The 26059-nt window shown below is 40.0% G+C and overlaps 1 protein-coding gene across 1 annotated transcript in view; it reads right to left on the bottom strand.

Annotated features, from left to right (window-relative positions):
* Positions 1-26059, bottom strand: part of TRHDE (thyrotropin releasing hormone degrading enzyme) — a 208590-nt gene that overhangs the window by 77651 nt on the left and 104880 nt on the right. Inside the window, exons 6-7 of the mRNA XM_035128521.2 lie at positions 19549-19686; positions 10294-10359 (exon numbers count right to left, since the gene is read on the bottom strand). Of these exons, the coding sequence (XP_034984412.2) occupies positions 10294-10359; positions 19549-19686 (204 nt within the window). The remainder of the gene's footprint in view (positions 1-10293; positions 10360-19548; positions 19687-26059) is intronic.

Genomic DNA, 26059 nt, shown 5'->3' with positions numbered 1-26059 from the left:
TCCCACTCCAACAAAAATTTATACATCTTGGACAATGATTTAGTCGTATTATCAATCAAAATTTCTTGTAATTTAGATTTCCCCTCATTAAATCCTAATTCTTTATGTTTTTTAAATAAACTTTGTATTTGTAGGTAATGTAGCCAGCTAGCACAGTGGTGTTTGATCTCTTCGAATGGCTTCAATATAAATTGATCCCCTTCTTTCACTGTTAGTTCTTGATAAGTTGGCCATTTTCCATCTTTACCTCGGCCACTCATCGTTGTCATTTCTAATGGTGACGCCCACCAGGGCGTCTTTGTTTCTAATAAGTTTTTATATTCCTCCCAAATTTTAAATACCGATTTTTTAATTATATGATCCGTAAAGCTTTTATCCTTTCCTCTGCTTTCCTGTAATAGGTACGCGTGCCATCCTTTATTATTCCTAAACCCTTCTAATTCCAAGAGTTCACTATTTTCTAATACTATCCATTCCCTCATCCAGCAAAAACATGCGGAGGCATAATATAATTTAAGATCAGGGACCCCCCAGCCACCTCTCTCCTTGCTGTCCGTCAATAGTTTATATTGAATTCTTGCTTTTTTCCCTAGCCATATGAATTTGCTTAAATCTTTTCTCCATGAATCAAAAATTTCTTTCTTTCCTATGATAGGTAACATTTGAAATAAAAACAGGATCTTCGGTAACACTGACATTTTAATCACTGCTATCCTTCCTGATAGAGACAAATTTAACTCTTTCCAGCAATCCAAATCTTTTTTAATCTCCTTCCATACTCTAAGATAATTGTTCTCATACAGGTTTATATTATTGGGGGTAACAACAATTCCTAAATATCTGATTTTATTAACTATTTCCCAATTTGCAATCTTCTCCAAATCTATTGCTTCTTTCTTCCCTATATTTTTGACTATCATTTTGGTCTTTTTCATATTAACTCTAAAGCCTGACACTTCCCCATATTTTTGCAATTTCTCCTTCAGATTAATTATCGAATCTAATGGTTCTTCCAACATTAAGATCACATCATCGGCAAAGGCTTTGGTTTTATAGATGTTCTTCCCCAGTGTTATCCCCTTAATGCTTTTATCTCTTTGGATGTCTTTTAACAGAAATTCAATTGACAAAATGAACAATAAAGGAGATAAGGGGCATCCCTGACGGGTACCCTTTTGTATTTCAAATTCCTCCATTATTTCTCCATTTAATATCAATCTTGCCTTCTGTTCTTTATAGATTGCGTTTATCCCCTCTAAGAATTTACCCCCTATTCCAATTTCCCTCAACGATTTTTTCATGAATTCCCATGTCAAGTTATCGAAGGCTTTTTCGGCATCCAAAAAGATAAAAGCTACTTTTTTGCTTGGCATCCAATCTAGGTACTCAACTAAATCTAAGAAAATTCTCATATTATTGGACATTTTTCTCCCAGGTAAGAAGCCCTGTTGGTCATGTCCAATGATCCTGTTTAATATCTTTTTTAGTCTTCCGGCTAGTATATCACTAAAAATTTTATAGTCGACATTAAGTAGAGAGATCGGCCTGAAGGATCCCACCTGATTGTTCTCTCCCTCTTTCTTCGGTATTAATGTTATAAATGTTTCTCGCCATGTTTTTGGGAACACTCCTTTTTCTAAGATTTCATTTGTTAACAATTGGTACACACCACCTATCTCCTCCCAAAACAATTTATAATGCCGACTTGATAGGCCATCTGTTCCAGGTGATTTACCCAATTTCAATCTGGTAATAGCCTCATATATTTCTTGCTTTGATATCGGTTTGTTAAGTAACTCTTTTTCTTCTTCATTAATTTGGTTTATATCACATTTGGTAAAATAATTTCCCAATTTTTGAAATTTGAAAGCCCAAAGTCCACCACTGTTTCTTATAACAGATCTCTAGAAATTGTGGGCCGCCAAGCTGAATGAAGTCCACCTGCCCTTGCATTGTGGCACTCTGCGTCCTTTTCGCAGTCCCATACTGATTGCAAAGAAGGGATGCCTACTGGGCCCTGTGCATAGGATGTAGATGGTTCTTTTCAGGTTGTCTCCAGCTGTGGAGGCCTATTAAAGAAAGGCATGCTGGTGGTCCATTTTGAGATCCGGCAGAGGTAATAAGTGAGGGAAATGTCTCTGTGTGTGTGTTTACTAATGAACATTATGGATTAGCAACCCTTCATTATGGCTACATTAACAGTTAAGTAATCAGTGAACACTGAAAACAGCAGTGCACTAAGATCTGAACCAGGGCCCCAAACAGAGAAAAACACAGAATGTATCATTTATGAAGTCACACATAGGGATTTAAATAAAATGTTTGCATTTGTGAAGCTCTAAATTTGACAGACCTGAAGGAAGTACGGTAGCTGTGTATATGCAAAGATCACTTTTTTCCTATTACAGTGGTACCTTGGTTTAAGTACACAATTGGTTCCGGAAGTCTGTACTTAACCTGAAGTGTACTTAACTTGAAGCGAACTTTCCCATTGAAAGTAATGGAACGTGGATTAATCCGTTCCAGACGGGTCCACGGAGTACTTAAACTGAAAGTACTCAAACAGAGGCATACTTAAACTAAGGTATGACTGTAGTAGTAAAGCTCCTTATTAGCTAGCTTTGAATGTCACAAAGGCAATGAGAGTGTAGTCACAAAGCAATCTGCATTTGAAATCTGAAACAAAATGTTTAAGGGATGGGACAGCCACTACTGAACATGGTTTGATGGTGCCTATAAAGTTTGAAGGTACCTTTACTAGATGGTTAAATCTGCTTTAAGGAATATATTATTTGATGCATTATGTCAATGAAAAACATAGCATTCCTGAGAATTCCTATATAGTGACTTTCTAACTCTCTCTAATTCTCCCTCTCTCTCTCTCAAAACTTAGCAACAATATTGATTGACATTTTACAAACTCATATAATGGCATCCTACCAGAGAATGGAATGGAGTATTTTCCAGAGGCATTGTTAATAGCACTTGTTAATTGTGCCAGTATTGACTGAACTGGTTCAGGCACACACCAGCAACATCAGGGTCACTCTCAATGAGAAACATTTGTTCTACTGTACTTAAAAAATATAAAATCCAGTCATACATTCTCAAACTCTCACTGTAGGGTGAATATCTTCTATTTCAGGATTTGGCCCAGCAACTCAACATCACAGAACACACAGAGAAAAGATGGGAAGACTGTCAGTCAGGATAGATAGGTCAGCTCTGCTCAGGGGGTTCTTTGACAGGTTTCTTTGTAGGTAAAGTAGTTGATGTAAGAGACTTTTTAGATATCATGCTAAACTATAGTTTGGTGGTACATGAATGAGTCCTGGGGCTCACAAATTCTTCCTGCTCCTCTCCTCTTTTGCTGCAGGCATGGGGAGAGTAGAAGCATTTGTTTCCGTTTTCAACTAACCACTGTTTGTAATTATCTCTGAACTGGGACAAACTGTGGTTAATCTTTGCTTGCTTTCCCAAAACAATTGCTAACAGCAGAAGTTTTCTAAAATTTGTATAGTTATTTATCTCCTCGGCATCTGATGGGAGGGCATTCCACAAGGTGGGCACCACTACCAAGAAGGTCCTCTGCCTGCTTCTCTGTAACCTCACTTCTCTCAGTGTGGGAGGCACCAGAAGGTCCTAGGAGCTAGATCTGTGTCCGAGCTGAACGATGGGGGTGGAGACACTCCTTCAGGTATCCTGGGCCGAGGCCATTTAGGGCTTTAAATGTCAGAACCAACACTTTGAATTCTGCTCAGAAACATACTAGGAGCCAGTGTAGGATCGGTGTTATATGGTTCTGTCGGCTGCTCCCAGTCACCAGTCTAGCTGCCGCATTCTCGATTAGTTGTAGCTTCCAAGTCAACTTCAAAGCTAGCCCCACGTAGAGTACTTTGCAGTAGATGAAGTGGGGGGGGGGTAACCAATGCATGTACCATTATGGTGAAACAGTGTGTAAGCAGGTAGGGTCTCAGCTAACATACCAAATGAAGCTGACAGACAGCCACCCTGGACACAGAAATGGCATTAGCCTCCATGGACAGCTGTGAGTACAAAATGACTCCCAGGCTGCATACCTAGTCCTTCAGGGGCATAGTTATGCCATTCAGGACCGGGAATCCCTACCCCTCACCCTCTATCCCTCAGAAACAGGACTTCTGTCTTCTTGGGATTCAACCTCAATCCCTTAGGACCAGTGGTTCCCAACCTTTTTTTTGCCATGCCCCACCTAAGCATCTCTAAAATCCCGATGCCCCTCCCCTGCGACATATAATTCTTATTATTCAAAAAGTGAACTCCTATTCACATGGAGGAAGCCTAAAAGGCCATTAACTGTTACTAACTCATTCTCAAATTGCCCCCCTTAAAAATCAAATTGCCCCCCTCTAGGTTGTGTGCCCCATATTGGGAACCATAGCATTAAATGTTATCCATCCTCCAATCGCCTCCAGACACTCACACAGGACCTTCACTGCCTTCACTAGTAATAATATGAAGGAGAAGTAGAGCTGGCTATCATCTGCATACTGGTAAACACTCAGCCTGAACCCCCTGATATCGCTCCTAGCGGCTTCATATAGATGTTAAAAAGCACGAGGGAGAAGACAGAGCCCTGTGGCACCCCACAACTAAGTGCTCAGGGGTCCGAACACTCACCACTTTATACAAAAACCTATATCTTCAAGCAAGCAGCATGTACAATTCTAGGGTCAAGCAGACCAAGAAGAGATGAAGAATATAGTACATGTTGTATAGTAGCCATGGGACAAAGAATAAATCAGCTGAACTATTAGAAATAAAGATATTATATTCCTTCTCATATAGTGGTAATGTCTCTAAGAAACAGAGCAGAAAAAAAATGATTTATTAATTTTTCTTATTGAAATAAGATGAAAACCTGCCATGCAGTGAACTCTGCCCAACCATCCAGGACTTTTTTTAAATCAGCCTCAGTTTCAAGTATTACTAGACAGATCTTAACAACCAATTGGATATCTTAATAGATTATGATGCATTATTGAAAATCCAGGCAAGAATACACACACACAAACAGAAAGAGACAGAGTGTGTGAGACAGAAATGTACAGGAAATGTACAGAATATTTTCAATCTTAGCTATAGGCCACCCCAAAAAAACTAAAGTGCCTACCAATGGATAGGGGAAAAGCAGACTCAAGGAAAATGAAAATATCATGCATATTTTAAAGACCATAGCAGTGGTTTCCAGGAAGCAAAATGAATAATATTTTGTTATGTGCAACACTGATTTCCTCCAAGTAATCTAGACTTATTTCTTCCTGTTTGCATTTGGTTGGAGGACTAGTTCATTGCTGCAATGTCCGTGCACATTCCTGCACGAGTAGAGAGTAAGTACTAGTTTATGACAGAAAAAAGGAGTCAGATCTGACCTGGGGGTGGAGTGGAGGAGAGGCAGCATTGATTGCTGTGCTGCCCCCCCCCCATCTCCAGTACAGGCCTGTGTGGCACCCAGCCACAGCTCCGCTCCTGCGTCAGTTCTGACCCAGGAGGCAGAGAGAAGCAGGAGCGTCACAGCAGAGTTGCCACCCCTCTCCTCGGCAGACCCACTGGGTGGGGGTTGGAGGCTTGGAGGGTGATTTCTGCTCTTCCCGCTCCCCACCGTGATCCCTAAAACGCCTTCCAGGAAGGCACTCTGGCAATCCTCACAAGGGACACCTGCGCATCCCAGTAGGCCTGGCCAGACGGGGCCGTTGTGTGTGTGAAGGCACACACACACAACACACACACCCCAATGTTGGGTGCAGCTGATCACTCCTAAGTATCACCTTCCAACAATTAAAACTCAACTGCATCCCTGGTTTTCTGGGATTTGGGGGTGGGGTGTTAATGAAGCAGTTGAGGAACACAAATGGAATGAAACTCAAAATGAGATCAGCTGAACACTGGCTTTCAGTATCCCAGGCCACTAAATTCTTGTGAAGCAGCTGGTAGAGATTGGGACCAGGAACTCATGGTCTCACTCTTATGAAGATGTCAGATTCCAAAAGGTGATGGCAGGGGATTATAGCTTAGTGCTGCGGCATGCTTCCTATGCTGTTTTAGAATATAGGAACTGGGTGGTATCATGACAACTAACATATTAGCTCCCAGTATGTTTCCAAGCACAATTCAAGTGTTGGTGCTGACCTTTAAAGCCCTAAACGGCCTCGGCCCAGTATACCTGAAGGAGCGTCTCCACCCCCATCGTTCTGCCCGGACACTGAGGTCCAGCGCCAAGGGCCATCTGGCTGTTCCCTCACTGCAAGAAGCAAAGCTACAGGGAACCAGGCAGAGGGCCTTCTCGGTAGTGGCGCCCGCCCTGTGGAATGCCCTCCCATCAGAGGTCAAAGAGATAAACAACTACGTGACATTTAGAAAACATCTGAAGGCAGCTCTGTTTAGGGAGGTTTTTAATCTGTGACATTTTATTGTATTTTAATCTTTGCTGGAAGCCACCCAGAGTGGCTGAGGAGACCCAGCCGGATGGGCGGGGTACAAATAAATTATCATCATCATCATCATCATTATCTTCACTTGTAATCTGATCTAGGGGTACCCGTGGACAATCCTGAGCATCCTCTTCACCGCTTTGCAAACATCAGCTAAGCTATATCCTGTGATCTCCTGCCTCTAATTGTTTTTAATACCAGTGCTTGAAAATTCTCTGTTGATTTTATTGTTTTTTGGCTTTACCTGCTATTGTATTTGACTGTTTAGGTCTGAGTATTTTCCTACTGCTTTTATGGATTTTATCTTTTACTTAGGGGTTTAATTAATTTAGTATTGTAAGATACCTTGAGGCAATGTGTTACCTTGAGGCAAATAAGTAAGCCCAACCACATAACTGGGAGTGTGTATGTGTGTGGGGGGGTGTATCTTGGAAGTCCTAACCATATATGGGTCAATTCTGGGAGAAAGATTCATGTGATAAGCTCATGTGGTTTTATAAATTACATATTTTCCCAGCAACTTGGGTGGCATTCCTTAAAAATACTTCCCAGGCAGCTAGGCTAACATTTAAAGGGCCTTTCAGCTTTAAGTGTCTGTCTAGTAGAGTGGATAAAAGGTCCTTGGCATGATGTATACAGTACAACCAAAACCACAAAAGATGTTAATTTATCACAGAGACAGGAGATCCCACAGTAAACTAATGCAAACTGCTGATGATGCACTAAATCAAAGTGAGTGATGAACACAAATATAGCAGCAACTGAAGTTCAAAAGGATACAGATCTGTGTGATCAATGAGCTGCCAAATGGCAAATGAAATGTAATGTAGACAAACTCACAGAAATACACATTGGTCTAAGAATAATCAAATCATGCAAAAGATAAATGCAAATGGACTCTAAACTAGCTGCCCCCTTAGGGCTGGATACGACAGCATATGCCTCTTTAAACAAAGCCATATTTGATCTTCGACACTATAGTTACAACCCATGTCCAAAGTGCAACATATTCAATATAGAAACTGATTTTTCTTTTAAAAAGTAATGTATGGATAAAAAATGTGTTCATTCACACACACACATTATTTTACTAGGATACTTCATTCTTAAAAACAGGCCAAGTTATCCACACTGAACTCTACCAATGTCAGTTTCAACTACTGTATTTCAACTATTTCAAGTGAAATCGTCTCCGTCAACGGCTGTCAACCAGTAGAGAGAGAAAACCTTCCCCTAATGGTTTGATATAGTCATCCATTTACAGTGATGTAAGGGGGGGCTTTAGAAGAATGCTAGCCATTTCCCTATCCCACCCCCACCCCCATCACCTGCCATATTACCTTTAAAACTTCTACCAGAAATAGACACTGCAGAGACAGTTTAATGCAGTGGTGAATGCTGGGTTAGGAACTGGGAGACCAGGGCTAAATTCCCCACTCGCTCATGAAGCTCAGCCACCAGCCTAACTTCACAACTTTGTTGGAAGGCTAAAATGGGGGGGGGGGAGAGAAAACTCTGTACAAGAAAGGTGGGATATAAATGTAAAACATACAAAATGCACGATGAAAATTACTGTATTTTTCCATGTATAACACGCCCCCATGTATATTTTGGGGGACTCCACATTTAGAAAATGGGGGGGAAATTGCCAAGAGTTGTTGAGCTTTGGGGGTGGGGGTGGCCCAGAGTTGTGGAGCTTTTTAAGGGGGGATTGCCGAAAATCGCTCACCCGCCTGACCTAGGCTGCCACTCACACGCGTCACCAAAGCCAGCTGTCATCTCTTCCCTCCCCGACAGAAGCCAACAATTGCCCGCGCAATTGCCACAGCAGCAGCCAATCAACACCAGCCCTTGCTGCAGCCACCAATAACGCGCCCAATTGTCGCTCACAATCTCCTCCTCGCAGCAGCAACCAATCCCACGTCCCACCCCCATGCACTATCCATGTTTAAGACGACCCCCAATTCTTAACATAATTTTTAAATAATAAAAAACAGCATCTTATACACGGAAAAGTATGGTGTTATTAATTACAACAACCTCCAAATACTTGAAAATGATGTTGATGGGTTATACCATATTCATAGCTGCCATGTTTTCCCTTTTCTCACGAGGAAGCCTATTCAGCATAAGGAAAAATCCCTTAAAAAAGGGATAACTTGGCAGCTATGACCATATTATCCTTACAGCAACAGTCGGACTAGGGTTTGGGTGAGACATAGTGACATAAAAGTTGACTTGCTGAGATTTGTAGGTAGGGAGCATTTGAACCTCAGTCCCCCAATGCTATAAACCCATACTACTAGCTGTCTAGTTCTACCTTGTATTTCTTCCGGTAATCATTTCCATTTATTTATTTAATATGTTTGTGCACATTTTTAGCACCAGGTCTTTCAAGGTGGCTTCCAGTGTACTAAAAACACATGGAATATCCAACCTACACTAAAATGTAACCATAAACTGCCACATATTCGCAATTCAACAGTAAAAACAATATCAATAGCAACAGTAAAAACAGTATCAATAGCAACAAGAACATCTAGACAAGTATAAAAATACTAAAACCAAAATACAGCTAAACATGATTAGTTTAGAATGGGTATATTAACCATTTTTAAGTTCCTACACACAATTTTCTGGTGGGTTCCCTTCCCCCGAGGCAAGCAAGCCTAGAAAGCAAGGTCTATATGCATACAGTACTTATTATAGAAACTACAAGAAAACCAGATGTTTGGAGGCAATTCAACAAAACTCTATTTCAAAACACCACCAATCAAAATCCTGCTAAATTTCTGGGAGAGAGAGAAAGTACTCTGATATTATTTCAGTCATTGCCATATTACACACATCTTTTATATGGTACAGACGGTATGCTTATTTAACTTTTGTTTTCTATTTTACCTTCCAGTCTACAGGGTTGAAGATAGAATTACCATGTTAAAATATGACCTGATCCCAGATGTAGTTTATTTAAATTTCAGATTGAAAAGCTTACTAAGAACAGATAAGATTGATTGCTCCTTCCATTTTAGCATAATTGTATTTCAGGTGAACATCAATTTACTTTAAAGGACACCTCTAAGTAACAGACTGCATCATACATAATTCATCAATCACAGCTGCCTGTTACATGATTTACTTAAACAGATTTCAATGAAATAAAGGGAGTTGCATTGTTTTTTCTGCATTGGCTTGTTTGCTTTTAAATTGTTTTGGAAACTTTAATTTACTTGGAATTGTTCTTGGAAAGAGTTTATCCTTGGCAAAGTGCAAGCCAACATTCACGCCATTCAAAATTTCATCCAGATGTGCTGGCCGTTAATTTACTGTTAAATGCAAAATGAGTTTCCAAAATATCATTAAGGCAATGAAGAAATCATGCTAATCAAAAGCAAAAGGGTTTTGATGAGAGAGAACTATTTCTTCACAATATTATGATAGTTTTTTTAAAAAATGGCTTGAGTTTTCATTGCTTTTGTACTTTAAAAATCTAACCCCATTCCTTCTGAATTCACTTAAACATATATATATATTACTGAAGATAGCAATATTTCTCAAAAAGGTGCAAGTTCATGATAGCTACACAAATGAATTCAAAAGAACCGCCATCTAACAAAATGGCGGAAGGCACCTTCATTTTCTTAAATGGCACAAGGTTTTACATTCCACCACCTATTTTTTTCCTGCTAAAGCTTGTCTTAAATATATATCAGCAATGCAGCAGCTGTAGTTTCAAAAACTAACAGAAATATATGCAACAAAAACACAATGGCAGAAATGCAAGCACAAGCACACACAAAAAGTAAGAATGTTTTCTACATACTTGTAGGCCCATCTGAAACACTGAGTGACCCATAAAATTAGCCAGCATTCGAATTAAAGCTGCGCCCTGTAAACATAATTCACAAAAGGAAATGTTGAAAAAAAATTTACACACACATTCTTATAGTAATAGCATATGCAATATACATTTAGTCCTTTTAATGATTATTATAGGCTTATCATAAATAGTTACATTTAAAAGCTGGCTTTTTTTATTCAACATATGCAGAGTATGAACTCACACATGCTTTGTGGAAGCAAGAGATAAAAGAAACATATTATTTGGAAGTGGGAAGCTAATAAACCATAAAACATAAATATTACAAAATGTAGTGACATGTTAGAAAAGCACATTATTTTCATTAGCTAGCGCAACCCTGTTTCACCTTAAGAAGAAAAGTGTAATGAGATGGATGAAACAAAAATAAAATATGACAGGTACATCACACATAGAATATATCAGATTGAACTAGGTTAAGAAAACACGGCTGATTGAGGTCCAGTCACAAGCCCCTATGTAATGTTAAATTATGGGTTGACATTACATACATGAGTCATGGGCTCCTGCCCTCTGCCCTCCTCCTTGGGTGCAGCTCTTTTTAACTTACATTGCTTACCTGTTTTGTCTAAACGCAGGCAGAATGTGGTTAGCCCAATCTATGATTTAGGAAACGAGCAGACTTCAAACCATGTTCATGATACTCGCATGCTGTCTGGGGGTAACATGACTATTCTCAATTGATAGCCCTTGTTGTCCTCCATCCTTTTTCTTATTCCCATTTCAAACCATCTAAGGCAGGAGGGCAGAACCACACATTATAGCAAATTCCACTATTTAACTATGCACTGTGTGAAGAAGTAATTCTTCCCATTGTCTGTCCTAGATCTTCTACTCTTCAGATGCATTGGATAACCCCAGGCATTATGAGAGAGAGAACTTATCTTTCTCCACCTTTTTCCACACATGTCAATAATGTTATACACATCTAACAAGCCTCTCACCTTTCCCCCAAGCCCAAGATGTTGTACGCTTTCATTATAGGGAGTTTGTCCAGCCCTTGTTCATTTTAGTTGCTCTTTTCTGCACCTTTTCCAGCTCTACAATATCTTTTTTGAGATGTGGCAACCAGAACTGTTCACAGAGAAGTTGCATGTGCACCAGAGCAATCAGAATACACTCTGGAGCTTCAAGTTGGTGATTTTAACGTTTAGCTTGTCACAGGCATCAACGGTGACCAGATTGGACATTTTATCTTGTGGCAAGCCCAATGCAGTTTGCAAAATGGGCTTTATTTTATTTTCAAAGACAACTTTGCAAAACTTAGAACAAAAAATGCCCACCTTTTAATCATATTAAACGAACAAATTTAACAAATGATTAATTCATAGGGTTTTTTTTAATCATACCTTATGTTAACAGTAAGAGTTAAGCTGTCATAAATGGCTGGATTTGTTGAAAAATGCTAAATTCCTGGCTATTGGTCCTATTTATTGTAGTATAAACTCTTAATTAATGACATTTTATATTGTTTACTATTAAAGAAAACTTAGACGTTTCATAACGAATTATGGTGCTGGAGGAGACTCTTGAGAGTCCAATGGACTGCTAGAAGATCAAACCTATCCATTCTTAAGGAAATCAGCCCTGAGTGCTCCCTGGAAGGACAGATCGTGAAGCTGAGGCTCCAATACTTTGGCCACCTCATGAGAAGAGAAGAATCCTTGGGAAAGACCCTGATGTTGGGAAAGATTGAGGGCACTAGGAGAAGGGGCCGTCAGAGGACAAGATGGTTGGACAGTGTTCTCGAAGCTACGAACATGAGTTTGACCAAACTGCGGGAGGCAGTGCAAGACAGGAGTGCCTGGCGTGCTATGGTCCATGGGGTCACGAAGAGTCGGACACGACTAAATGACTAAACAACAACAAATTAATTTGTAGTTTAAGGCAGGTTCTTGTTCTGAGCATTAATCAATGTTATAATCAATTCCACTGAAACAAACCAGTTCCACTGAAACAAACTATGCAGAACTTCAGTAAGTGGGATGGTCACTGTCTTTTCTCCTGAAAAGCATAATGATTTCCGAAAATATATTATGGGATTCCAATAGCCATTAGAGAATAAGTAGGCATGCTAGATGCTGTCTCTAGATCACATAGCTGAATTGGAGAGGCAGAAATGAATCAAGGCCATCCAATAGCTGTGAAAGAAAGGTAAGTTTGGAAACATTCCAGATCTTTTGCATTAACATACCACGGCATTTTACAAAGGCAGAGAGAAAAGTACGAAGCATTGGCCCTTTGAAGATATCTAAAATGACTTAGAGCCAGTGAAATCCTCATAACTTGACCTAAGATCATGGGTGTGGAGTTCATCAAGAAGAACCCATCTTATGAATGTTCTAAGACATGCTGAGTTTGTGCATGAACACTAACTTGTTAAATCCATTAAGGTTATTAATTTTAATAGTTGAATCAAAACCTACTCTCAAAACCAATTTGTTACACCAGTGTCATCTCCTGCGTTATTTGATATTACAATCACAAAGGCTTCGTTCTCACAAGTGAACAGTGACTGAAGCTGCTTAGAAGCAAGCAGTTGCTGGTTGAGCTTCCTTCTCCTTCTGGGAGAACAAAGTAATTTTATAACTCACAAACATTAGGAATGAGAGCAGGCCTGTGTAGGATGTGAATCTTCTTTCATTTCACTAAAAACATTTCTGAAATAATTAATCACCATTCATTTTTCAGAAACTCAGACCACCCTGTGATCTCAAATCCATTTAAACAAAAAGACGACAACAGGTTGCAAAGCACTCACACAAGAATCTGCACATTTCTGTCATTTGAATAGCAGCCAACAAGCAATATCCAAGTCACTTTTACCGAACAATTATTTTGTTGACACTAGACAGACACAGCTGGATGCCAGTATGAAATTTAGCTCATTAGGAAATTCACAGCATGAATTAAAGTTTGAGAACAAAGCATGTCAAACTTGGTTCTTAAAATGACATTTGAAAAATCTTTCATAAAATAAATAAATTAGATCTGAAGCACCTTCATCAGCATCATCAAAGGTAAATGAAGTTTCAGTGAAATCAGTATGATTTCCCTGTAATGTATATAAGCAGGATTTTTGTTTGTTTTAAAATGATGGTGGGTTAAAGCTGAAATCCTAAACACAAGTACGCAGAATTAGACCCCAATGAACTCATGGGACTTCCTGCAAAACAAATGTATGTATGTATGTATGTATGTATTTGATTTTTATACTGTCCTTCATCTGAAGATCACAGGGCATTTTACAATATAACAGAAAAATATTTACCATAATAACAAACAAAAATAGTAACACCCACACACACCCACACACATACAAGTTCAAAAGACCATAGGTTGTTTAATTGGCCAATGACATGGAAGAAGAGGAATGTTTTCACCTGACGCCTAAAGAGATGTAATGAAGGTGCCAGGCAAGCCTCCCAGGGGAGAGCATTCCACAGACTGCAGGAAAGACCCATTCTCACGTTGCCACCCTCCAGACCTCTCACAGAGGAGACACATTAATAAGAGCCTCAGATGTTGATCACAGGGTCTGGGTCCATTCATATGGGGAGAGGTGATCCTTGACCAATTGCGGTCCTGAGCTGCTTAAGGCTTTATAAGTCAAAACCAGCAGAAACCAACTGGAGGCCAGTGCAGATGGGCCAAGATTGGCATCATATGCTCAAACTATATTGCTCCAGAGAGCAACCTGCCTACTGAATTCTGCACCAGCGGAAGTTTGTGAACCATATCCAGAGGCAGCCCCACGTTGCCAAAAAAAGGAAATACTTACCACTAGATGATAGTTGCCCACATGATAGTCTGGGTCATAGGGGGTCTTCTTAAGGAGGGGGCGCACCATTGCCTCCTTCAAGGCAGATGGTACCTCCCCCCACAAATACTTATTGTTTAATAGTTATTATTTAATATTTGATTGAGATTAATTGGTTAATAAATTGGTTTGTATTCTGTAGCTTTTCTTCATTTTGTAAGCCATTTTTATTTTACGTAGGGTAAAAACTTTGCACACTGTGGCCAAAGCTCTACACAATCAATTTAGAACAGACCTAAATATATCTGTGAATCACCTGGCAGTTTCTACTTCAGCTTTTTGAAAAAGCAAATATCACAGTAAGCAACACCGGACTGCATTTTCCGGGGGGGGGGGGATACAGTTTAAGATTTGCCTATCACGTTGCTTCCTTGCTTGACTGTGGCTGAGACAACCAATGGTTTACTCAATTAGAAAACTTTGCAGGTGATGACTGAATTTCTCCATAACAATAAATGAGAAATGACTCTCCATTGCTTTGTTGTGACTGCTCTACACACTGTTACGCCAAACCTGTAGATTTATCCCAGTAAACCACAGGTAGACCTGCAGACCACATAACACACAAGTCATGCAGGTATTGCCTGGTATGTTTTGTGAGGGCTGGCAACAGCCAATGCAATATTTCTCTGGGAGAAAAGGTCATTTATAATAGTAATCACACATCAGAAGTTCTTCTATATATGCTTGAGGTTTACCTACAAGGAAGGCTGCATCAGCTCAGTGGAGGATACTTATAGATCATGAAATATCTGCATGCTACTTCTGAAATGGATGGTGATGTCACCAAGAACTCCAGCAATATTTCACAGGAGGAAAGAAGACGCTTTGCTGGAATAGTTAAGGCTCTGCTCTACGATTTATCTGAGAAAACGTAGAGAAATCTATCTGACAGAGAATGAGAAAACGCAGCTCTGCCTCCTGGTACACTTTACAGTACTGAACAATTCTTCTCTGGGATGGATATAGACATACTAAAGATAGAATAAATCTTTGAGGAAAATGGTCAGATGGGGAAGCATCATGAATACAAACTGACAGTGTATCTCGAGGGAACAACTTTATATTTTATATTTATCAATCATATTACGAAAAAAAGAAAAAGAAAAAGCACTGTCCTGGAGGAGTACGGTTGTTAAGAACACAAGCTATGAGCAAGAGATGTTCTCAATTCAAATCTCAGTTTAGTGTTAAAGCTCACTGGCTAGCCTTAGGGATTCCACTAAACTCCAGTCTCCAAAAATAATGAGAGACTTACACTGGGATATTCTAGAGATAGGGATACTGAGCAAGGATATGTAGCTCTTTTAATACTTAAGGGGAGTACAGTATAAATATTAACTACTATTATGCAGCTTTTTATCTGTGACTGCTCTTCGTAATACGTAGCTACTTCACATACTGAGTGATTGCTTGGTTTTGTCTAACATGTTGACAGTTTCTTCCTGTTAAGAATAATATGAGTTGGTTGTGGTATGGGGATGGCATACTAATACAGTGTAGGTATTAAAATTATGTGCCCAACCCAGACATTAGAATAAAAACCTAAAATTTGCAAAGCATGTTCTTTTATATCGATGATAATAAAAAATAAAAAAATACTGAAGGTACCACAAAATAAGAGTTCGGAGAATTGGTGCTATATTTCTTGCTCAAAACATCAATATCTCCAAAACTAACACACTAAATTGAACACTCTTGAGATCTAAATGGTCAGAAGATCTCGGAGAACAATTGTGGGCAGGCTTTTAAAACTTAGGATTTAGAGAGCATTTTCCATAGGTTTATTATGACAATGAAAGCAAAGAAAAAGAAATAGGAGAAGCAGAAAATATGGATACCTTTGTATGCCCACAATCTTTTTCTAAACTAGAGCTCCAAGGGTGCTGATTTCCCCCCAAATCCATACCTGTATTACGGTACATTTGAAATTGTTTTATATAAATTGTTTTACTTGTTGCTGGTTTTATTGTTAAAGCATTTTGGGATATTTTATAGGAAGTGGCTCATAAACGGAATGAAATCAATAATGTTGCCATATTGTTGATGAGGTTTGGAAGACATAGAATGGAGTTTCCTCCTGTGATCCGTGTTACATTTCCACAGTGTTGCAAAGTATTTTGAAAAGGTAGGCTCAACACAAAGGGGACTGCAGCTCTGCATTTTCTAACTCCTCCAAGCTTCTCATGTAGGTGGACTGCAAAAAGTGTCCTTCCCCATCTCAAAAGAAAGCTATCTAGCATCTTCATAGTATGGTCATCCTGTCAACGGGGAGGGGGGGAGAGCTCCACTGATGGTATTCTACCACTGATAACTCTTGTTAAAATATATGAAGCCTAGGTTTGTGCTTTAGACTATTAGACGTAAGTGCTTTTCTAGTATTTTTATAAGAGTGTGTAAAAGAAAATGAGATTCAACAGGAAATAAACATAAACAAACATGTCCTTCAAATGGACTTGAAAATATCCTCCCCAACCATTCATTGTGAATATAAAAATATAGCACAGCCTGCTTAGTTGTTCAGACAAAATGTTGCTGGGACTTCATTTATATCAGCAGTTCCATTTAGCCCCTCCACCAGGGCCTCTCTTATGTGTTCTGACACCACTGACAAGGACAAAAGCACAATATATTTTTTCATTAAGCATCCTTATGAGAAAATCTTCAAGGATGGGCAAACACAGGAGGTTGATGAAATTATTTACACAGATGAGCCATCACTGAAGTTCAAGTACAATACGGAATAAAAATAGTAGTTAAATGCTTATCACAACTTCCACTGCTTCATTAACTTATTTCAGATATTTAACTCGCTCCGTACACTGAAATAGCGTCCCAAATGCACTAATGTACAACAAAAATGCTCATCGTAATGGAATCATAGTAGCAAAGTATGGTTGCAGCATTTTCACAATAAGAGGGAAATGTATTCCAAGTAGTTTGAACCTGCCTACAGAGACAAATAATAAATGAAAGAGACTTAAAATCTGATGTTCTTAAAATAAGATCGGGGAACATCCTTAGGAATTGCTAAGAGGGGGACAAAACGTGGCGTTAACATTCTGCCTTTACAAAGTAGCAGTATGAGCAGAAATAGTTGACCACTAGGTCTAAGGTCAATAGTTGCAGGCTTCTGGCTGCCCCCTATGCAACATGCTACATAGATAGTTGTGGACTGAAGCAGTGCCCCAAAGTTGCAGCACAGTTGTGATGCTGTTAACTCCATTGAATGTCCCTTTCTGAAGATTAGCTTGTACAGGTAAAATCAATGTGTGGAGAATCAGGGAAATCTTGAAAGAAAGGTTGCTCAGAATGCACACAGAATTATAAATGGGAGTGCTTGAAAAGGTCAGTTAGGTTTATATAATTAACTACAGGAGGTCAATAGGTTGGCAGCTGCCCCTGAGGTCCAGGGACATGATGTTTATACAGTTACCTACAGGAAGTCAAAAGGTCAGCAGTTACCTTTGCGATCCAGGGACACAATGTTTATACGGCTAATTGTAGGAGGTCAAACAATTGGCAGTTACCTCTGAGTACTAGGCGTACAATGTTTACCTGTTGCCTACCTACAGTTGGCTCCATATCCAATGCCTTGTGGGACATATTTGAGAGAAGTAAAGACTTGAGGGATAACCTACACAAATCTGGAGTGGAGTTCCTAAGGCGGTTGGATGGTGTCTTATAAGCTTCCTTCTGGCAACTCCTGCAGCCAAGCTGGTGCCAAATGTATTGCTATGTTTTCCTTTGGACCACATCAGCAAAGGGCAAGAGTGGGATCTTGTTGGCTGGGCAGCCCAGGACGTACACACACTTGCATCCCAAAGAGTGTCATGTTTCTTTCCAGAGTGCATTAAGATGAGGAGAATGAAGGTAATACCCCTAAAGTATTGTTTTATTCAGAATGTTGAATGAATCTATTAACCGTAACATTCCTGATAGGCACTATACTTAAGAAACCATAGGCAAACTCTATCTTAGTGTTTCATTGAGAAATGAATATGAATAGAAGATGGTAAAGACAGAAACAAAAATGTAGGACTTTTTATTACTTAAAGGCAAACTAATTTTTACTGTTATAAACCAAAATATTCCTATTATCTGTGTGGGAGTTCAACCTACTCATTGGCTGACCTGCTAGGATACCAAGAGAATTTATGATATTCTGGAGGCTAGGAGGATGAATCAGCTCAAGAAATACTGCCCGGCAGTGGTGAAAGGAGTAAAAGTGGATAGGGGAAATTTTCACAAACAGCTTTGGAGAAAAAGCAGAGCAAGTCACACCAGATGACTCAATGAAGTAATCAACACCACACAGATGGAAAGCTCCCTAATCTCAGATATGAATCAGACAGAATTTCTAGATATGACAGCAAGACAGAATTTGAGTATGGAAAAATGCCAAAAGCAAACTTTACTCGGGCACATATCCATAATAATATTCTGCCCTGGTCCTGATTGAGTTTGAGTTCCCAGAAGAATGGAGAGGATGCTCTGCAGACATCACAGATGGGTAAAAATTTATGAACCTGATGGGCCAGAACTGTGGAATAATAATCATAACCCTAATCTATCCTTCATAACTGCACTCATCCATGTTCCAGGAGTGTGATCCTTGTGTTTTGTTTCATTTTAAAAATAGCATTAATAAATGCATTTCTATTTCACGTTAAAACTTAGATGTTTTTAGGCTGCCATCACTGGATGTCACCCATTATTTAAGTAAAAAAATACACTATTGTTAAAGTGAAAAGGCATTTAATCTTTTGCGGTCTGGTTTCAAATATTCCTTTGAAGCCTTTGACCACTAACTGGCTCACATGGCAGGATCTTATTATTAGGATGGGTGTTGTACTTTGTGCATGCACACTTTTAAAATGGTTTAAAGTGTTTTCAGTGCTGTTTTTAATATGATTACTTATTTGTTTATTGGTTTTTTATTTTAAAAAATGTATTTATTTGTGTTTTTAGTTGTAATTTATGCTGTGAACCGCCTTGGGTGCTGCACTGGGAGAAAGGGAGGATATTGAACTAATAAACTGATTGCAATATAAATGCAATTATAAATCAGCTTCTGCAGATTGCCATGTGAAGAATTTTATATCTGTAGCCAATTCAGGACACATGGCCAGCCTGACACAATCTCAGGTTTTTAAAATGGACAGCTCCAGTTTGGGAGCTGGTTATAAGGGAGAATAATGAACAGACTTTGCCAGATATAGCCTTTTCCTTGCTGTGGAAAAATCAAAAGCCGACATCACCATGCAATTATAGAGCAGTAACTCCAAGCTATGGAAATAATGGTATGTGAGATGATAAATACCTCCCCCCCCCCCAAAAAAAAAATCAAACAAACAAGACTTCTGTTCTACGCCCACCTTTTTATATGCGATCCAGTCGAACACTCTGTCAATGTCTGTGGCTTGCTGCACTTCCTGTGAAATGGGATGTGAACTAGCCAGGCCATCAAGCAGCATTACTTCATGTAAAACATCTGTCAGGAACCTCTGCTTCTCCTGAAATACAACAAAACACACTCGTACATTTGCAATTACACACAGATTTGCAGTTGCACAGATAGAAATCTGAAACTGTGAAGATAGCAGTTTCACACATTCCTTTATGCATTCTGATATTATGTGGATTTATTAGCCGGCAGCTCATCTGGAGAATGAACAGTGAAACAGTTGCTCAAACAGGATTTCCACATTTGCTGCACGGTATCCAGAGCCCTTTGAAGGAAAGAAATATTATGAAATGCAGCGCCATAATAACTGCATGCTAGACGTTTATCCATTTGTAAGCACAAATAGCAGCAGCCAAGGCAAAACAACAACAACCACATCATGGAGAATAAGAGGTGGTATCTCCACCCTCTATTTGAACCGAGTGAGCGGACCTGAGTGAAGCCTTCTCACTCTTGGTCCGCTCCTGTGGCCATGCCCCCAGCAGCAGCACAGATTGGCTTATTTGAATAGGGGTTTGGCGGGAGCCCCCAGCGCTCTGCAGTGCCGGGAAGGTGGGCCAGCTGGCAACCCAGCATGTCACCCAGAATTTTGGGGATGGTGTATGCAGGGCCTCAAATGGCGCCCACCTCTGATGGGTGCGCAGCTATTCTCAGAAACAGTCACGAGCATGGCTCATTCTACGCAACACTTTCAGGAACTTCAGAGAATAAAATGTTTCGCAGAAAGCATGCTTTCTAGGGTCGTACTTCCTTTTTGGTGCTCATGAGCTGCCTTATCCTTGGTTTTCAAATCATACATATATGAGTTTAAAGTACTGATTAGTCTTACTTTGTAAGCTGTCATGAAATTATGGTTTCACGTTTATCTACACTGCACACATTTTTGCACTGACATCAGCCTACTAATATATCACTTTTCTGGGTGTTTTGCATTTTTGTAAAGATATATAAGAGACAGATGAAATAACAATTCGTGTAATTCTACATATGGAAATGTTATGGCTATCAGTCAGCTAATTTAAATTATATTGTGAATCAGCTGAAAAGCTGTTCCACTCCTGCTCCATCTGGAAGGTAACTTTTATGTGAAAATGCATTAGAGTACATGGAAGGTATTATTACATATTTAAACTACTGAAAAACTAGATCTAACCACTGAACACACACATGGGATTTAGAAACTAGGCACATCAGATTGGACTTGGAATAAATGAGCAGCAGCTTGTTACTTGCCTTGACTGCAGAATATCTGAACAAGTTACTTGCTCCTTTGTGAGTATCAAAATAGATTATCCTCAAAGAGGATGGGGCTATTAATAGTGATATTAAATTGAAATGCAGAAGGAAGAGAATAGGTGTATTTAGGAATAGATTATTTAATTTACCTATGCTGAATATATATATCCTCAAAATCTACCTTGAAATCTATTGAAGGGTTGGATTGAAGAGATGGATTTTGAAGCTGGATTTCCAGGTATTTTGAAAGCAAGAATACATATTAATGTTGTTTTTCAGTTTCTATTGCCTTATAGGCCCTAAAAAGACTGGTGTGTGAGCCAACCTGGGAGTAAAGATGATCGGATTTCACTCATAAAGGAAAGCAAAAATCATGAAATTACTCAATTCAGAAGAACCCATTCCATTTCTAGGATGTCGGTGCCTTTTCCACAATGGCCCAGCTCTCACAACATAATTAGCAAAACCTTGGCTTGGCAAGACCACACAAGCATGTGAAGGGGAAACTAACCTTGGTTTAACTCAGCACTGCACAAGAGGAAAAGGACCAGTGGCTACTAGCTCCTCTCCAGACCCAGCATGCCATCAAGGTTCATCTTAGAATGTTATTCAAACCAGGCCAAACCATCCTCTTGACAAGTGAAAGGGGACCACTATTTGATACCTTATGATTTCCCACCAGTGGTCCATTGATCAGAGTCAGACACTGAAAATATTGGAGAGCAGTCTCACAGGTATCAACTAAGTTTTACTCAGCACAGACTACCTGGAATAAATGGACCTAACTTGAGATCAATGTTTGGGCAACTGTAGTTTATTTTTAGACATCAATTTTATCATAGATTTTGGGAAAGTTAATGAGAACTTGCACATCCATGTTCCTGGGAGGTTTTTTGGGGGGCAGGGGGTGGAGGACACAGTAATTTATAGTATACAGCCCTACATAATAGAAAACAAAAAAGTAGCAGTTAAATAAATGTGGACAAAAGATTGGCAGAAAAGAGTGACAATGTTTGTTTAAATGAAATAAAGGGGAAATATACATGGAAAGGTTTCCAACATAAAGTTCATTCAATTACTGTGCCTGATTCACTGGAAATGATCTGTTCCTTCTCCTCGCCTCCCTACCCCCAGCTTCAGGGAATTGTATATATCTATCTACCATGATAAAGATGCAGTGACTGTATGAATTTTATAATACTTATTGAGACATAAACAAAAGCTTAAGATAGTTAGCATGACAATGATGCAATACTTGAACCAGCCACATCAAAAAGAAAAAGAAAAGAAAAAAAAGTTTCCCAAACATAATATGAGATAGCAGGACAAAAGAATTTAAGTGTGGGAGAGAAACTGAATTGCATCCAACAAGAGAACAAAAGGAACAGCACAATGTAAGTCATAACTGATAATTAGTGTACATAAGAGATCAAAGGCCTGAATGTTAACAGAACCTCTTTGTTCTGGTATAGGCATTCATACGGTTGACAGATTAAGAGACCTGTGTGAATAACACTTAATAAGGTCATTCCATTCTCTAAACCATATCCCTGGCAAAATGCTTTAACATATCGTTTCAAAAATATGTTTTATTAGGCAGAGGAATAGGAAAGGGTTATATATGCTGTCTGAATTTCTTTATATATTTTATGCCTATGAGAGTGAAAGTAGAATCTTCTCCACTTTAAATTAAAATTAAAACCCAGGAATTTTCTGCCTGTAATGTTCAGCGCAGAAAACGACTGAAACAGTGGGGACTGCCTATGTCAGGCATGGGCAAACTCGGCCCTCCAGATGTTTTGGGACTACAACTCCCCTCATCCCTGACCACTGGTCCTGTTAGCTAGGGATGGTGGGAGCTGTGGTCCCAAAACATCTGGAGGGCCGAGATTGCCTATGCCTGGCCTATGTAATTCTAAGATTCCTTATTTGCAACAGCAACTTTTAGCTTTCTTCCCCCATCCTCATAGCAATTTAAAAAGTCATTGATGCTCATAATATTTGAGCTAGTCTTGCTGAAAAATGGGTGTGGCTATTTAATATATTTATATATTATTTTTCTTATAAAACATAAGGCAGATATTAACATCCCAAGCCATTTTGGTGAAGTGGGCCACTATTAGAACTAAAACATGCCAGGTTCATCTCAGGACTATCACTCTTTAACATTCTGGGTGACTCACAGCAGTTTACTATTATACAAATATTTACAAAATATAGCTCCTTATAATTTTATAGAGCAGACAAAACAAAAAGGGAAGAGTGGTGTATATAAACTATAACATCTCAGGTTGAAATGCTTTCCATCTCTGTTGTTCATCCAAGGTTTTTGTAAGTTACACCTTCTGTCATCTAAGGCAGCGTTTCTCAACCGCTGTTCCGCGGCACAGTACTGTGCCGCGGGACGCTGGTTGGTGTGCCGGGAGACGCTGGCGACGAGAAGGGCGATTTGCTGCCCTGTCACGTGACTGGCGGCCGCCATTAGGGGCGCTGACCCGCCGGAAAGGAAGCCGGCCGGGTCGCGATGGGGGCAGGGCGAGCGCAACTCTCAACAGCCACCACCGCGGCTGTTTGTCTCGCTCTCGCTCCTCTTGCTGGCGGCGCCCGGGAGTTTTTTGGTCGGCGCGGGAGTGAGCGGCCTCTTCGGCAAGGAGTCCTGCAGAAGGTGAGGTGCTCTTCTTGCTAGCCCAGGGGTCGGCAACCCGCGGCTCCGGAGCCGCATGTGGGGGCCTCAAAAGGGAGCCTCACCAAGAAGCCCCAGCCCACACAGACAGGGACCGATCGGAGGTCGGTCCGTCGTTTGTTCCCTTCCGCTGCAGAAACTCCGCCGCCGGGGCTGCGCGCACGGGGAGAAGGCGGCGAGTGGCTCCGCCAAGGACATAATGCAGAACATACCCGCAAAGGAACCCCTCAACAGTCTTTTGCCATTAAACTCCAACTTTTACACCATTCACTTTTTGCACCCATGTGTGTAATGATTACATCTCCCCTCCAAACTAAACTAAATATAGGGCGGCACAGAGTTGGTGTGCCGCGGGTTTTTTTTTCATAGAACAAGTGTGCCGTGGCCCAAAAAAGGTTGAGAAACACTGATCTAAGGTTCACATTCTTTGCCCAAACTCATTCATCCCAATCTAGAACAACAACAAGTCTTGTGGCATTATGGCACAAGGTTTCGTACCATGAAACATCCTGGAAATGGTAACTACAAAGGGGTGTGATAAATCAATAACCTCAATTCATGCCCACAGGTATTAAAACTTAATTTCCCTAACAAATTCTGATTCATTGTGGTTCTCCTTCCTCCCACTGAAATTCCTCTGTTCAAGGATGACCACTTTAAAGTCAAGAACAGAGAGTCCTGCTGAGTTGAAATGTTCTTTTACTTGTTTCTAAATATTGTCATTGCTGGTGCCAAATTTGTGTTCACTGACACTTTTGTGTTAGGACTGGCACCTGGGTTTGTTACAGGGTCTTGAGTCTGTGTCTTGGGGGTCTTTTATTTGCTATCCAAGATACACTAAAGAAAACCCATTCTAAAAGTATCTCAGAGATGCTCCAGTGTCCACATGAAGCTGTCCCCCACATCACAGCTGAGTTTCCCCATTCATTCCAGTGGAGAGGGCAGCGGTGTGCGCATGTTGCTTTCATTGCTTTGGACCTCTCCCCACATGTTTAAATGTCTTTTTTAATTTTCCCATCCTTCTTTGGCAATTCTGTACTATAATCCATGTTGTCAGTGTCCCAGTTCCTCCCTAATGCAGACTGGGCAGAAAGGAAGGTGCTTCTAAACAACCCAGCATCCATCATTCTCCATTAGGGTTGCCAGACTCAATAGTGGACAGGACTTCTGTGCCTTTAATTGCCCTGCTCTCTTTTGAGTCTGGAAACCTTAAAGAGAAACCAGCAGACCCTTTGCTTGGAAATTAAACAAAGGGTCCGCTGGTTCCTCTTTAAGGTTTCCAGACTCAAAAGAGAGCAGGGCAATTAAAGGCACAGAAGTCCTGTCCACTATTGAGTCTGGCAACCCTATTCTCCATCATGCCACACAAGCATAAAGAAAATGTAGCCCCTCAAAAATCAAGGAGTAAAAGGGGCAAAACAACAACAAATATCTTTTTAGAATAAATATTCATAATTGGAAAGTAATTTCTAGGATTCTTTTCTAAAAAAAACTTTCACAGCTGCAAATATAATGGTCTGGTTTGCACAAAATGGTAAGCTGAACTATGATTTAGTGAGTTCATAAAAGTATATAGCCCCCAGCTGCTTTGCTGGTTCCTGATCATTTTTACTGCTACAGCACAGTATAGCTTTAGTGCATGGGTAGGCAAATTAAGGCCCAGGGGCCGGATCCAGCCCAATCACCTTCTAAATATGCCCGTGGGTGGTCCGGGAATCAGCGTGTTTTTACATGAGTAGAATGTGTCCTTTTATTTAAAATGCATTTCTGTGTTATTTGTGGGGCATAGGAATTCGTTCATATTTTTTCCCAAAAAATTTAGTCCGGCCTCCCACAAGGTCTCAGGGACAGTGGACTGGCCCCCCTGCTGAAAAAGTTTGCTGACCCCTGTGTTGTCTGAAGCAGGATCCATGTTTAAGCTCTCTCCTTGCTAACCATCAGCCATACCCGATGTTTCTTTGTGAGTTCTCAATAAGACATGGTTTGGCTTACTGGATCATGTAGACAAGGTGACTGACCTTAAGAACTGTAAGCTAGCAACTGTTTTGGCTCTAAGCTTGGTTATATGTTTCTTGTCATATTCAGCTGCAAATGAATTTCGTCTCTGGTTCAATGCAGAAAGCTTTCTTTCAAGGACTGAAACAGAAAAATAACACTAGAGGCTTATTTCAGTGCATGATTCCTGGAAGATGTCAAATTCCATGTGGTATTAATTAAAAGCTTCGTTTTTAGATTATTTGAAGCCCTTAACCAAGGAGAGGGAGATGAAAGTATTTTTGAAAGGAAAGTGAGAAAATGAACTCATGTTTCTCTCCATGCTGAGACAGCATGATATGTGTGCTGGTCTAGAAGGATCAAGCAGACTACAGCTCCAATATAATATGCAAAAATAATAATGAAATAAATCAAGACAGTCGATTTCTTAAGTCTACTTCCAGAACTTTTAATACTTCCTTCCTGATCTGTCTTGCAAGTCTCAGAAAGTCTCAGAACATTTTTCTGA

This window comes from Zootoca vivipara, chromosome 10, assembly GCF_963506605.1.
Source record: "Zootoca vivipara chromosome 10, rZooViv1.1, whole genome shotgun sequence".
Lineage (NCBI taxonomy): Eukaryota > Metazoa > Chordata > Lepidosauria > Squamata > Lacertidae > Zootoca > Zootoca vivipara.
The sequence above is the reverse complement of the archived record's forward strand: the minus strand, read 5'-3'. Positions and strand labels throughout refer to the sequence as shown.